Raw genomic sequence first — 15,323 nt, 5'->3', positions numbered from 1 at the left:
AAATTTCCCAAGGGGGTTTAATTAAAATTTCTTTAGGAAGAAATATTTAATTTTGGTGGAAACCATCGATTTTACCTAGAGGATTTGCAAAGTCCTCCTAACCGAAATGGTTTAAGATTATAGGAGAGATAGGCTGATCAAACCTACTTGCCTTTTTTAAAGAAAAAACATTGGAATTTTTCTTCGGTCTCTCGGTTGCGAGGTTAGAGCTCGGCTTACAAGAACACTTTCCAATACTTCAAATGTGTTTGATTAGGGAAACCTCTAGTGAGAACTGTTTGCTTTCCCTAAGAGATAAAAAGGTGTGATACCATTTATTGATTGTCTTCGAATTTCGAGTTCGAAGTTAATTTCGCCTACTAGGTGTTAAGTGATACTTCAATAACCTATATTTCGTAGGTCTTATTTGTGCATGTACACGAGAATCGAGAGGTCATAACAGTCAGATCAATAGATTGACGTTTAACTTTCTTTTTCAATAAATACTCGAGTGAGTGCCCTTACATATTTTTTCTATATAAGGAGAGTTGGATTTTGGAAATTTTCCAATAGATTTTTTTTTATAAAGAACTTTGTAATTCTTCTTTTTTAGATCAAAGATGACTTCTAACCAAGGTGAACCTTCTGGTCCTAACTCACCACGATTCCCCTCAAGCGAATCTCTGTTCCCGTCGGGGGATGGATTCACTCCACAAGGGGTGGCTATTCCTTGTTTTCTTCCTTCCATGTCCCGGGAGGAACAGATCGAGTGCCATGAATTCATGAAGCAGGTTTGAACCTAGTACCAATAGTTTCAAGGTTTTACTTAATAGATTCGTAATGTATATGTTATTTACAGATCACGGAAAGATACGTTTTCCTTTGCTCTGAAAGGCAACGTCTCGGAGCGAAACGCCGTATCCTTGAGGATCGGATTGCTAGAGTAGAAAGGAAGATCCAACGTTTGGAGTCGGACGTTCACAACTGGGAGAGGAGGGGATTTGATTCTATCGCCCGCATTCCCGGCTGTCTTCGAGAACACATTAGGTTCCTGAAAAAGCATTGGGATATCTACCAAAGGAGCCTCGAACCCGGCGAACGCGAAGATGGTTCGCCATCAGACGAAGTTCCTCCTGTGAACCCCCCTCATTCTTAGTTTTTTTTTATATTATGTAAAAAACTATTGGGCTGGAGGCCCAACAATATTAATTACATTCCCCTTTTGCTTTAAATTCGCCGATTAACTCAAATCTCATTTAATGCGTTTAATCTAGGGAATATAATTAGCAATTAACTCGATTACATTTGCCATGAAAATCGTAATTTCAGATTTGGGAAATCGTCAATTAATCCTCTTAAATGCAATCGAATAATTTTTCGAGTATAAAGTGGGTGTAGTTTGTCATTGAATTTCAACAACAATTCTACAAAAATGTTCAAGGGAGGTCACTCATCTGAGAATCCTTTAGACTTGTTCAAAGTGATGAGTGTTGATCCTTCGAGGACGTCGGACATCGAGCTTATAAAAGCAGGAGAGTCTGGCAAACCAAAAGATTCACAAATATTAAAGAAGGGAACTAGCATTCAGATTCCGATCGTTCTAATTGAGAGATTGTTGCCTCAAGATCGTGTTAAGGCTGAGAAGTTTATCAATAAGGTATTTTCCATCCTAGTGATTAACTTCTTTTTATTATTGCTAAACGTAGCGTTTTATTTTCTTCAGCTTATCACTCGGCATGATGAGCTCGAAGATGAGAAGAAAAATATTAGGAGACGGATAATGGAGCTAGAGAAGCGTCGCCTCGACATATCTCGCGAGCTTCATCGCCTCGAAGCCCATCCTTCCGATTGGATCGAACTAGGACTTCAGGAGTACGGAAACATGCCAGGTTGCATTATGAACATTGTTGACCTCGCTGGTCAAGGAGCAGAGTTGTTCCGTAAATCAAGACCCTTCTAGATCCGGTCTTAGCTTAGCAAGAAATATTTATTTATACATTGTTCGCAACGTATCTTTATATTCATGCTCGAATATTGAATTTTAAAAAAAAGATTCCATGACTGGAATGATATTTTTGTTTTTATGTTATAGCTGGACTCGTGATTAGCGAGCTGCCTACGTACCCAGAATGGGATCAAGCCGAATCGTAGTTCGAATGTGTTTACTTTAGCAATAGAACTTTTTCAAGTTGATTATGTTCCAAGGCCTTTGAACGGGATTTCCATCAAGGTCTTGTAAACGGTATACACCGTTTCGGATTTTTTCAGCGATTTGATAAGGGCCTTCCCAGTTAATACCGAGTTTTCCAGCTCCTTCTTCTTTTGTATTATTGAACACTCGCCTTTAAACAAAGTCTCCTACATTTAAATGTCTGTTTTTCAACTTTGAGTTATAGTATCGAGCGGTCAACTGTTGATAATTCTGAAGTCGAATAAGGGATTGGTCTCGCCTTTCATCGATTGTATCGAGAACGTCTTCTAATAATTTAGAATTCGATTCTTCGTTAAGTGGAGCTTCGCTTCGGCGCAAACCTGGGACATTTAGCTCGGCCGGGACTACGGCTTCCATCCTATAAACTAGTGAGAATTGAGTTTCGCCCGTTGCCCGCCTCGGGGTTGTCCGGTAAGCCCACAACACAGGTTGCAGCTCGTCATACCATCCACCTTTTCGAGCACTCAAGCGTTTTTTAAGATTGCTGAGAATGGTTTTATTGGAGGCTTCCGCTTGTCCATTTCCTTGAGGATACCTCGGCGTTGAGTAACTAAGTTTTATTCCCCAAGCGGAACAGAAATCTTCAAAATCATTCGAAATGAATTGAGGACCATTGTCCGTTACTATTTCGTATGGAACTCCATAGCGACAAATAATGTGTTTCCACAAGAATGTCTTTACTACGGAATCTTGTATGCTTATATAAGCTTCAGCTTCAATCCATTTGGAAAATAGTCCGTTAGAACTAATAAGTATTGGACGCCTCGTGTTGAACGATGCATCGGACCGATTATATCCATCGACCACCTCATGAAAGGGTATAGAGCGGATATATGTGATAGAATTTCAGATGGTTGGTGAATAAGAGGAGCGTGCATCTGACACTTTTTACACCGTTTGGCGTAATCAATGCAGTCTGAAATCATAGTTGGCCAGAAATATCCCAATCGTTTGATTTTGAAAGTCATTGCTCGCCCCGAAGAATGACTACCACAAAGCCCTTCGTGGACCTCGCTTGTCACTATTTCAACTTCGGGTCCAAAAATACATAAAAGATAAGGATCACTGACGCCTCGTTTGTACAATGACTCTTTAATTATACAATACATAGCGCTGATGATTTTTAATTTGCGAGCTTGCCATTTGTTAGATGGTAGTTCTCCATTAAGAATGAAATTTTTGATGGGTACCCTCCAGTCAGCCCCCCAATAATTAGCGGAAGTATTATCCTTGAGTATAAACTTCCTTGGTTCGGGTTCGGAAGGAATATCAGGATCTTCGATTGTCTCCTGAACCTCTACATCAGCTGGAAGTGACTGTTCGGTTCGAGACGGTTCTTTAATGGGAACCTCTTGATCCTTTAACTTTCTTTTTGACTTTCTTGTAGGAAGTTCCAATGGTGGAGTAAGTTCGTCATCTTGAGACTTTATTCGTGATCTGGTGATGACAAGTGAACTATTTCCAGAACTTTGTTTTGGAGTTTCGATGTATTCGGCCTCCAAAATGTTATCGTTTTCTGTTTCTTCAACCGAAATACTTCGTGAAGAAATACATTCAACTGGGATAACTCGTTTGAGTTCAGGATCTGAGGTAGAAGCTAGGGCAGCTAAAGCGTTTGCCGAAGTGTTTTCTCCTCTAGGTATTCGAACTAATTCGAATTCTTTGAATTTTCCGGCTAACGTTTTGACAGCCGAAAGATAAGCTTCCATTCGAGGAGCCTTAGCTTCGTAATCTCCAGCGAACTGGTTTACAACTAGCTGAGAATCGCAATGAGCTATTATTTTTTCTGCTCCGATCGCAAGAGCAAGCCGAAGTCCTGCTAAGAGAGCTTCGTACTCTGCTTCATTGTTCGAAGCTGGAAACATAACCGAAATGACTGCTCAATTATTTCTTTTGTCGGAGTTTCGAGCCTAATGCCGATTCCGGATCCTTGTTTAGAAGAAGATCCATCTACATGTAATTTCCACGTAGAGTCCGTTTCAACAAAGATTCCATCATCTAAGGGTAGTTCGGTTAGAAAATCAGCCAGAACTTGTGATTTTGTGCTAGTTCGACTTTTATATTCTATGTCGTACTCACTGAGTTCGATTGCCCATTTTTCTAACCTTACAGACTGACTTGGCCCGTGAAGAATTGAGCGAAGTGGATGGGAAGATAGTACTTCTATAGGATGAGATTGGAAATAAGGTCTGAGTTTTCTAGCAGATACGACCACTGCTAAAGCTAATTTCTCCATCATGGTATATCTCGTTTCTGGACCAGTGAGAGATTTACTTATGTAGAAAATTGGCTTTTGCTCACCTCGGTCCTCTCGAACTAAAACCCCACTTACGGAATGGTTAGAAACTGAAATGTAGAGATAAAGTTTCTCATCTAATTCAGGTTTTGAGAGAATCGGCGGTGTTGTCAGATAAGTTTTGAGCTGACCAAATGCTGCTTCGCATTGATCATCCCACCGAAATTTTTTGTTCCCTTTCAAAATTTGATAAAAGGGGAGACATCTATCGGTAGACTTCGATATGAAACGATTTAATGCAGCAATTCTGCCTGTCAATCGTTGGACCTCCTTTATGTTTCTTGGCGAAGGCATAGTAAGGAAAACGTTAATCTGATTAGGATTAGCTTCTATCCCTCTTTCCGTGACTATGTACCTCAGGAATTCTCCGGAAGGCACGCCAAAGGAACATTTAGCGGGATTTAATTTCATTCCGAAGTCGTTCAGAATTTTGAAACATTGCTCGAGATGTGTGATGTGCTCGGATTTCTTAAGAGATTTTACAAGCATATCATCAATATATACTTCCATCGTTTTGCCCAAATGTTCTGAAAACATTTTGTTAACTAAACGTTGGTAGGTTGCACCGGCATTTTTTAGACCAAATGGCATAGCTTTGTAACAATAGATTCCTCTATCTGTTATGAAGGATGTTTTCTCTTCATCTTCGGGATTCATCATGATCTGATTATATCCAGAGAATGCATCCATAAAAGTTAAGAGTTCGTTTCCGGCTGTTGACTCAACGAGCCGATCGATATGTGGGAGAGGAAAGTTATCTTTCGGGCAAGCTTTGTTAATGTCGGTGAAATCGACACATACTCTCCATTTTCCGTTTTTCTTTTTGACTACCACGGGGTTTGCTAACCAGTCCGGATATCTCACTTCTCTGATGGAACCAATTTTCAAAAGCTTATCGACTTCATCATTGACTGCTTGAGCTCTGTCTGGACCAAGTTTTTTTCTTTTTTGCTTTATTGCTTTAAAGCTGGGATCGACGTTTAAATCATGGGTAATGATATTTTTGTCGATTCCAGGCATATCTTTCGCCAACCAGGCAAAAGTATGTTTGTTTTCTTTTAGAAATGTTACCAACTGATCTTTGATTTCTGAATCTAAAGTAGTACCGATTTTTACTTTTCGATCTGGAAATTCGGAATCAATTCCAATTTCTGTGGTAACTTCATTTGAACTGAGACCACTTGGGTAACGCGAAGTGATTTCTTGCTTAGTGTTTATCATTAATTGCTATTTAAGCTTTAAAAGATGTCCCATGAGGTAGCAAGATCGCGACGTTTCCTGATCTCCACGAATGGTTCCGATTCCTGCAGGAGTTGGAAATTTCACACACTGGTGATAAGTTGAAGGTATAGCCCTCATTTGATAAATCCACGGAGTTCCGAGAATTATATTGTAAGCGGTCGGACGGTCGAAAACAATAAATTCTACAATTTTAGGAACCCCTGCGGCGAGCACTGGTAGTTTTATGTTCCCCAAGGACATAGATGTGTCACTCGTGAAAGCTACTAATGGTGCCGGTGGACCGATAATGTCAGCCTTACTGATTCCCATTCTTTGCAAAGTGCTTAGAAATATGAGATCAACCGAGCTTCCAGTATCAATTAGACACCTAGTTACTTCGAAGTTCGCAACATCTAAAGTTATCACAAGAGCATCGTCATGAGGTCATGTTAATCCTTGAGTGTCCTAATTGTCGAAAGAGATAGAAGGTGTTTGTTCATTTGACTGGAAACCCACAGCAGTTTGAATTGCTGCTGATTTCTTGTGTCTTTTGATTGATCTGATCGAATCTCGGCACAATTTGGATCCTCCCATTATAAGATCGATCCTTTTCTTAGGAGTGTTCGGAGTTCCGGGCCCATTGGGCTTATGTTTCTTTTTCTTTATGATAAGATTCCACAAACTCTTCGATATTGAAGTTAGCGAGCTCTCCAGCTGCCCACAGCTCGGTGAGGTGCTTTTTGAGTACGCTGCAATCTTTGGTGGAATGCCCATTTACTCTATGAATATCGCAATAGGCACTCTCATCTCTAACCCAGGTATTAGAAGAATTGTATCTTCCTTTGTTCGGGGAGGGTTTTCCTACGGCATTAGTAGCAGGATTAACTCCGAACCCTTTTTGATCTTTTGGTTCGAATTTTTTAGTCGGATTTCCAACAACCAATTTTGCTGGCCGATGCTTTTTAGCGAGGCTAAGCTTTTCTTCTTCTGCCTCCATCTAATTAGTAGCTCTGAATAAAGCATCTTGGATAGTGCTCGGACGATTGACGATGATTTCTTCCGGAAATCGGGATTCATGCCAAAGTCCGTTCCTTAAAGCAGAAAGGGCAGCAGCGTGTGATACCCCAGGAATTTTGGCTATCACTTCTTTTAATTTAGCGATATACTTGCGAAGTGGTTCGTTCTGACTTTGGGTTAAATTCCATAGATCTGCAACAGAGGTTACCTTTTCCATAAACATGGAATACTGTTTTAGGAATACGGAGGACAATTCCTTAAAACTATCAATAGATTCAGGCTCCAACTGAGTAAACCATCATAAAGCCGATCCGGATAGATTCTCAGAGAATAGTTTGCAATATCCGGCATCTTCTTCGTCTGGTTCTAGATCAATTCTGCCAGCAGCGATCTGAAAAGCTGCGAGGTGATTTTTAGGATCACCTTTACCATCGTAAGTTGGTAATTTGATCTTTCGAGAATCTTTGATCCGAAGGTTAGAGATTCTCGAAGTGAAGGGTGTTCGTCGAGTTTCTTCGATTACTCGATCGATCTCAGGTGCCGAACTGGTCGCCTGATGAAACTTTGACTTCATCTCATCAAGCTCTTGACGAACTTTGACGAAATCATCGGAAAGGATGACATCAGGTTCTTCCATAAGGAGTCCTTCGTCAATAGTAGGATTGCCCTGATTTTGGGAATTTTCATCCCCGGTTGGATTGGACCCATCTCCTACGGTTGTCTGATTGCTAGTACTAGCAGGACGGCCCGTAGGAGGAGTTTGAGTGTTCCCGGACCTGTTTAATGTGGGAGTTTGGAACAGCCTGCGCTGATACGCTGTCGTTTGTGCTGAGGACAAATTATCTAAACGGCTTGAAACAACGTTCTGTGCGTTTGATAAATTTGTTTGAGTATTTTGAACACTCGTTAAAGTTTGCTCGATTGAGTTTAACCTTTCACCAAAAGTGGCGTTGGCACTAGCGAGTGTACTCATCTGATTGGTCAGATCGGTGGTTGACTGAGTAAGCGAGGCAATTGCATTGCTCAAAGCTTGCTGATCAGCCATAGTTTCTTGGTTTGAAAAAGAGAGATTTTGAGATCAAAGAGTTTTGCGGTAAGTCCCCACAGGCGGCGCCAAAATGTGGATGTAGGATTCACACTCGATTGTCTTTAAGTATATTTGTGGAGAAAAACTCTAAAATCAACAGATGAAAATATGGAATTGAAAAGGGAAGTAACCAAGAAACTAAGTAAAGCGAATGAACTTTGGAAAGAATAAAATACTAAAAAGCCTTGCAAAATTGTAAAAGAAAAAGTATGTTGTATTGCTTGATTGTAAGAGGAAAAAGTTGTTCTCCTTCAAACACATGCGTTTGAGGTTGTTTTTATAGAGAAAACATGATCAATGCGGTCATTTACTGCTCATAACTGCATTGATCCGCATTAATCATGTAGGTTACAATTTGACCGAAACGGCTTGAATTTGAACTATCTTGGGCTTCGCGTGGATCTTCCGAACTCTTTCTTGTTGACTCCGAACTCCTGCGTCTTGACGCTGCCGCGAACCTCGAACAATATTCTCCTCGCTTCGGCCTTCCTTTATGCGAACTGTATGTTGAATAAGAGCGAACTCCGTACTGGTAAAGATCGAGCTCTTTAATAAACTGAATCGAACTTTCGACAGGTCGAGCTCGATTCTCGCAATGAAACATCTAGAAATCCAAGAGGATTATTATGTAATAATGACGTGGACAGATCCAAGTGGATCCTACCGAAGATGTGTGGGATCCGACCCCAACACTTGAGACGAAACTAATATTACATGTCAATTGTTAAAGACTCTCAAACAAAACGTAGAAATCACCGGTTCAAGTGACACTTGGGAAGGACCATATAAAATGTTCTTGTCTTTATCTTGAGAGAATGTACAGACCTAGGCCTAGAATTTCTTAGTAATTAAAATAAAAAAATGTGATTGCATATTGTATAAGAAAATAAAGGTTGAGAGTGGTGGAATTTATAAAAGGCGAAATGAAAAGATGCTATGCTTGAATATTTAGGATGTACTATAACGAAACCCGCGCTACGCTGCAGGTATTCTTTTAAATAAATTTTTTTTAGTAGAAACATAATTTGTAATCACTATTGTTTGAAAACTTTATTAAATCAAACACATGTGTACCTAGCATTTTTGAAAAATTTGTTTTAGTTTTTTGTAACACACTGTAATAACAAGTGAAAGTTTTGAGATTTCATCATCTTTCTTAATAGAATTCATCTCCATTTCAGCGATCTTAGCCTTTAATCTTGAGATAGTCTCATCCTTCTTTACGTTGCAGACTTTTTTCATGACATTTATTTTTTGTTTATATTTGTTTGAAGTCATGTTTGGATCTACATTGGGTTGACTTAATTTCCAATGTTGTAATCTTGTGTATATAAGTAAGCGTTATTAAAAGATGTTGAGAAAGGTAACTATAAAATAAACTTTCAAATAATAGCTGACTAAAAAATGTAGAATGGTTCACTTGAATTGTTGTTACCCTCACGGATTCTTATCATTGTTTATCGCTATAGATGTAGCTTTTTAGTACAACTTCTCGTTTTTCTTTGTCATTCGCTCTAAATAACAACTTAAGATAAAGAGAGATAGCCAGAGAAAATAAAAAGAAAGATGTCTACCATAAGATATACAATCTTGATCAGTTCTTGTGAGATTCTTTTTTGTTGTTTTTACTTCTGTTAGGAAGGCAAATGTTTTATATTCACGAACCAAACTTTTTTGCCACACTTCTGTACCAATATTCCATTGAATTGATTCCTCTTGAACTTGGTATTTCACCTCAAATATATATCTTGTATAACAGCTTACTAATTTGATACATACCCTTCTTGAGTAGAAAATCTCAGTAGCTTAAACACTTTTCGTTTATTCTAAATTGAGTTTTTTTTTAAATGAATTTTGTAAATCCTTGATCCTTAAAAAAATATACTTTTGTTTAAAGACAAGTTAATCTGGAAGGATAACTAAGATGAATCCTTGTTCCTTGTAGTACAATTGCCCCAAAGTTTGAACTTCGATGTCCAAATAGGAGGATTCCCAAACCAGAGAGAGCTACATGAGAATCCAGTCTCATTCTTAGTGCCCTTTATATCTATCGACTCCTCATCTCGTTTCTTGGGAACATCTGATGATGACTGTTGTCCCATGTGGGTAGGAAATGCTCCAATGCTCCCAACTCTTCAGGTAATTCTTGTAACACATAGACGTCGACTTGACTAAGGAATGAAGGTATCAAATCAGTCATTTCTATTGTACAATGATTAGACGTCTTGGCAATGGAAGGATGCGGCACATACGGTTCTTCATATTCCCAATTTCGGGAATAACAAAAACTCTTAGAATTCTATATCACTCGCCCCATTTCAGGTAACTGTTCTACTGTTGAGGATGGCCAAACATATGTGAGATGATTCATGCCAAGAAGGAAAAGCAAGAGCTTGACCTTTTCTCCAGAGGTGCTTAAGCCATGTATCGTAAGTTCTGAATTGAGAGATTATAATTCCTTAATGCCACCAGCAGTGCCTATGGGAAGAAAAAGTAATAATCTTAGATGCACTGCACTGGGAAAAAAGATATTATTTCATCTAATACAGAAGATAAAACTAACCATCCAAGGAGACATGTGGAGAATTGCTATTAAATTTTTCCTTTGCCTCGTTTTTTCTCAATCAACCCAAAACCTATAACCTATAATAGCAGAAGTTAAACCAAGATTTTGGCAGCTAGAAAAATTGATTATTCGTTCTTCTTTGACACCATCAATGTATAAATCTTTCCCACACCCAATTGAAGCTGAAAATTGAAAAAACAAACAAACCAAACCAAACCAAACCAAACATAACCTTTAATCAAGACAAAGCAACACATACTTTAAAATCTATCTCAATCTAGACATCACCACAATAACGGATTTGCTTCTTAAAGAACATATCCAAAACCCAAAGAATTTAGCCTAAAGATTCAAATCCAGATCAAAATTTTACATCTTTGAGACATTACATATCAGAACACTAACACAATTGATTATGTATTATTGTTTTTTGGATTTAGAACGAACCTCAACTGATTGTTATAGAGATTAAGGACAAGGAGACCTTGAATGTTTTCAAATTCTTCAGGGAGCAATTTCAGTTTACGAGCTGACAAATCTATTCGATCTAATGGATACTGTGAAGCTTGCTGCAATGTAGTCACAACCTCTTCAATCGACTTCAACCTCGGCAGCTTCTTCCTCCGCCACCTCCGCATCATTCTTATCCGTTGGTGATTTTTACGGCGGTTTACGGTGGTTTTTGGATCCAATAAAGTGTCTGAGGGCTTTTACACGCGTGTTTATTTTGGTTGGGCTAGGCATATGTTTATTTTTATGTTTGATCTGCTAACAGAGAAAAAACTTTAATTGTTCTGGTGATTGAGAAAGAGTGACGTGGAAAAATAGAAAAATATTAATGGAAGATGAAATTGAGCTGTATTATTTTAAATGTTTTGATTGGGTATCGATTTTTATGAGGTTTCAAGCTGAGAACATCCCAAAAAACTAAGGTGTCAGGTCTTGGAGAGATTCTTATTGTTTTTATTGTATCGATGCAAATACTTTCTTTTAGGATGGAAGATGTAGAGAGTGAATCTAACTTGTTTACTTCCACCGGTCACAACCTTAATTCATGAGAAAGTCCATTCAGATGTTTCACCTAAGAAAATAAGTAATATTAATTATTCTCTAACTTGATTTATAAAACTTACAACATTTTTAAAATGGTGTATTAAATAACATTATTAACCAAGGTATTATTTTGGGAATTAAAAAAAGGTCATATATATTGCTTTAAAATAAAAAACCGAATGTACCGAATCGAAACCGAAGCAAAAAACCGAACCGAAACGAAAAGTTGAAAATAACCGAATGAATAGTAAATTTAATAACCAAAATAACCGTAACCGAATCGGTATCGAACCGAAATATTTTGGGTAACCGAAATATCCGAAATACCATTATATTTTCAAAATAATTAGTTATTTATAGACCAAATAATCAAAAATACTTGAAAAATATGTAAAGATAGTTAAAATACTCAACAATAACCAAAATATATCCAAAAATATTCGAAAATACTCAAAAATAACCGAAATATCCGAAAATATCATAAGCAAAATAACCGAATGGATACTAAATTTTAAAACAGAAAAAACCGGAACCAAACCGAAACCGAACCGAAATTTTAAAATATCCGAATGGATACTAAATTTTGAAACCGAAAGAAGCGAAACCGAATGGACCCAACCGATAACCGAACGGTTAACAGAAAGCCCAGGCCTATTACAACTTTACGGACATTATAACATCGGATAAAAGGATTCGCCCGTGATGAACAGAACTTTGATGTAGAGGAGAGAGATATAGACTCTCCGGTGAGATTCATCAGGTTAGTCTCTCTATTTTCCTATTTCTCATACATTTAAAGGACCTTTGGTTAGGGTTCATTTTATATTTACTACAAATATCGTAATTAATAGATTGTAGGTTGCTCAAATTCTTCTCTTATAAAACTGGAAGTTTGAAACAATGTTTGATCTATTTTATCTTTAAGACAAGAAGGTAACAAACAATTCTACAAAGAGGGAGTGGAAAGGGCTAATGACCAGCGGATGAGATTCCAAGGTGGTTCAACTAAAAACATCTATTATGACATTTGAACATAAACCAGATAGCAATATCCAACTAACCAATTCCTCGGACTTCTCCTATAAATTTCATTTGTCGAGATACTTCATGGATACCTAAAAATATTTGCCTACTAACTTATCTTCTTATAAATCTCACGAAAATCTAAGGATAATTACCTAGATAAAATGTCGTCAGATCATACTCGGATGGCGAAATCTACACGTTTTCAATGGTCCTAGAAACAATACTCGGAGTCCTATTCTTTGCAAGGTCTCTACAGCTTCTATATCTGCGATACAGAGCCACTAAAGCAGAGAACTTAGCGCCAGAGTTGCATTAACACCGACAGAGAGACAGTAGTCAGACCCGGCCCATCCATAAAGCAGGCAAAACACGTGCTTTAGGCCACAAAATATATAAAAAAAAATTTAGGGCCACATTTTTAAGATACTTTAGGGCCCTAAAAACCTTCTTATTAGGTACGTCATTGATCTGAGATATTGCAAGTGTCGGTTTCATGTTTGCTAGATCTTATGTACGGCTTAAAAAATTGCCTTTTTCATAAACTACAAAAAACTATAATCAAATTTGCAGTTTTTTTAAGAATCAATTCGCGAAAAACAAAAGGAAAAGACAGTAAATTCCAAAGCAAAACGAACAATTAACCTCAAAATCTATGATTTCAATTGTAAAAAAAGTAAAGTGACTCACATACATGGAGAAGAACATGTAACCAAGTTCAAAGAAGAAGAAATTGTAGCGTATTTCTGTTTTTCTAACTCATGTTTTAAATTTTTTATCAAATAAAATATTAGTATTAAAGATAATTAGTTTGTTTCTAAAAGCCCAGATATTTAAGGCCCTACATAATATATTTTAAAGAAAAATACCAAATTAGAAATTACAAAAACTTATTGGTCACATTAGGTTTTGTTACTAAATCCCTAAAATGAATACAGTGCCTCTTAGAAAGAGAGACTTCTCTTGTTCTTCTTCTCCAAATTCATGAGAGAGTTCCATTAGAGTTTTCTATAAATTTCATTGTGAATATGAAAAATATATTTGTGCAAAAGTAAAGCATTTTGTTGGTATTAGAAAAAAAGGTTTTTGTAACAACCCCCTACTTTAGTTGTTTTTAATTTCATTGTCATATAAAAAATAATTTTGTGTAAAAGCAAAAAAAGTATTAAATAAAAATGTCAACTTGTTTTCTTCCACCAGTCACAACCTTAATGGAAAAGACCATTCATTGGTTTATTAGTTACTTTAAGTTATCCTCCAAATATTCAAAATGGAAACTTATAATTTCATGGGTTGGATTTAACAAAAAATAATAATTTAGGGGTTGGAATAATAATATATATTTATACAAAGGACCAAATGGGAAAAAACAAAACTCATCGGCCGCATTAGGTTTGGTACTAAATCCCTAAAACCCTAAAAAAAAACACAATCCCTCTTAGAAACAAAGAACTTCTCTTCTTCCAAAATTCATCACTTTCTTCCCCAAAGATGCGTCCTTTAGACGAGACAGAGACGACTGTCGTCTTCGAGAAGCTCTTCAAATTCGTCGGCAACAACCTCAAGAAGATCGTCGAGAACCCATCAGACGAAGGACCCGAATCAACACCCGGAAGTTACTGCTTCCGCCTCCAGAAAAACAGAGTCTACTACGTCAGCGAGGCACTCGTGAAGCGAGCTACAAACATCTCCAGAAAAAACCTAGTCTCGTTCGGAACCTGCATCGGGAAATACACTCACGCAGGTAGTTTCCATCTGACGATTATGTCTCTCAATATCTTGGCGGCGAATGCTAAACACAAGGTATGGCTTAAACCCACTTCGGAGATGTCGTTTCTTTATGGGAACCATGTCTTGAAAGGTGGATTAGGGAGGATTACTGATAGTATTGTTCCTGGAGATGGTGTTGTTGTCTTCTCGATGTCTGATGTTCCGTTAGGGTTTGGGATTGCGGCGAAGAGTACTCAGGATTGTAGGAAATTGGATCCTAATGGTATCGTTGTGCTTCATCAGGCTGATATTGGAGAGTATTTGAGGGATGAAGATGATCTTTGAAAGCTTAAAGGTTTTGTCTTTGTTGGGTCTTAGTTTGTTTCTGCTTGTTGTTTTGAGTTTTAAAGTATGTAGCTGTTACAAGTTTTGTGGAACTTGGTACTGGATCTATGAAAGTCTCGATTTTTATGAATCTGTTTTGAGGTGTTTTGTGAGACTCTTGAGTATGTAAAAGCTAAGATTTTTACATACATATATGAATTTTCAAATCTGTAACCTGATGATTAAGATTTGTATTGGAGACAAATTGATTTTACTGATATTTCTTTGATTTTATAGTCCAAAAGATTGAAATTGTTCATCAAGCTTGAAACTTTTACTTAACTAGTCTCACATAGAACTATCTGTTGCTGTTGAGTTTTTAAGGTATGTCGGTGTTACAAATTTTGTGGAACATGGTGCTAGATCTATGGAAAGTCTCAGTTTTTGAGAAGCTAAAATTTTACAAATATATGTGAATAATCAAATGTGGAAGCTGATGATTCAGATTTGTGTATGGAAACAGATTGCTTGCTTTGATTTTATGGCCCAAAAGCTTCGAAATGTTCACAAGTTTGAAACTTTTCACTTATATAATAACTAATAAGTATTACTGGGCTTACTGAGACAGGTTGCATAACTTTTCTTTGAATATGATCACTTAGGATGCAAAGATGTGTTAATATGTTTAGAAACAATTTTTATAGGTTATATGTTTTCTATGGTGTTATTGTTTACAATGCCCGTCTAGCTCAGTTGGTAGAGCGCAAGGCTCTTAACCTTGTGGTCGTGGGTTCGAGCCCCACGGTGGGCGCTTTGTTTTTTTCTTAATCCAAAA

At 37.5% G+C, this 15,323-nt stretch overlaps 1 protein-coding gene, 1 long non-coding RNA gene and 1 other non-coding gene across 4 annotated transcripts; 2 read left to right on the top strand and 1 right to left on the bottom strand.

Annotated features, from left to right (window-relative positions):
- Positions 1-9,714: 9,714 nt before the first annotated feature.
- LOC9306282 lies at positions 9,715-11,241 on the bottom strand. 2 transcript variants are annotated; one of them, XR_002330605.1, is made up of 3 exons: positions 10,826-11,241; positions 10,376-10,455; positions 9,715-10,290 (listed from the first exon to the last, which is right to left on the bottom strand). It is a non-coding gene; the product is annotated as an uncharacterized LOC9306282 (long non-coding RNA). The 2 variants fall into 2 exon arrangements; XR_002330606.1 differs by lacking the exon at positions 10,376-10,455.
- A 2,553-nt stretch (positions 11,242-13,794) lies between these two features.
- LOC9304253 (60S ribosome subunit biogenesis protein NIP7 homolog) lies at positions 13,795-14,768 on the top strand. Its single transcript, XM_002870164.2, has one exon. It carries the CDS (start codon positions 13,946-13,948, stop codon positions 14,507-14,509), a length of 564 nt encoding a protein of 187 aa, XP_002870210.1. The 5' UTR covers positions 13,795-13,945; the 3' UTR covers positions 14,510-14,768.
- A 458-nt stretch (positions 14,769-15,226) lies between these two features.
- TRNAK-CUU lies at positions 15,227-15,299 on the top strand. The gene has a single exon. It is a non-coding gene; the product is annotated as a tRNA-Lys (tRNA).
- The last annotated feature ends 24 nt before the right edge of the window (positions 15,300-15,323 follow it).

Source organism: Arabidopsis lyrata (assembly GCF_000004255.2).
Source record: "Arabidopsis lyrata subsp. lyrata unplaced genomic scaffold ARALYscaffold_7, whole genome shotgun sequence".
Lineage (NCBI taxonomy): Eukaryota > Viridiplantae > Streptophyta > Magnoliopsida > Brassicales > Brassicaceae > Arabidopsis > Arabidopsis lyrata.
Note: the sequence above shows the minus strand (reverse complement) of the source record. Positions and strands in the feature narration are given on the sequence as shown.

Bases quoted from the DNA above. Each gene is read 5' to 3' on its own strand.
- LOC9304253 (XM_002870164.2), top strand. From the start codon at position 13,946: ATGCGTCCTTTAGACGAGACAGAGACGACTGTCGTCTTCGAGAAGCTC.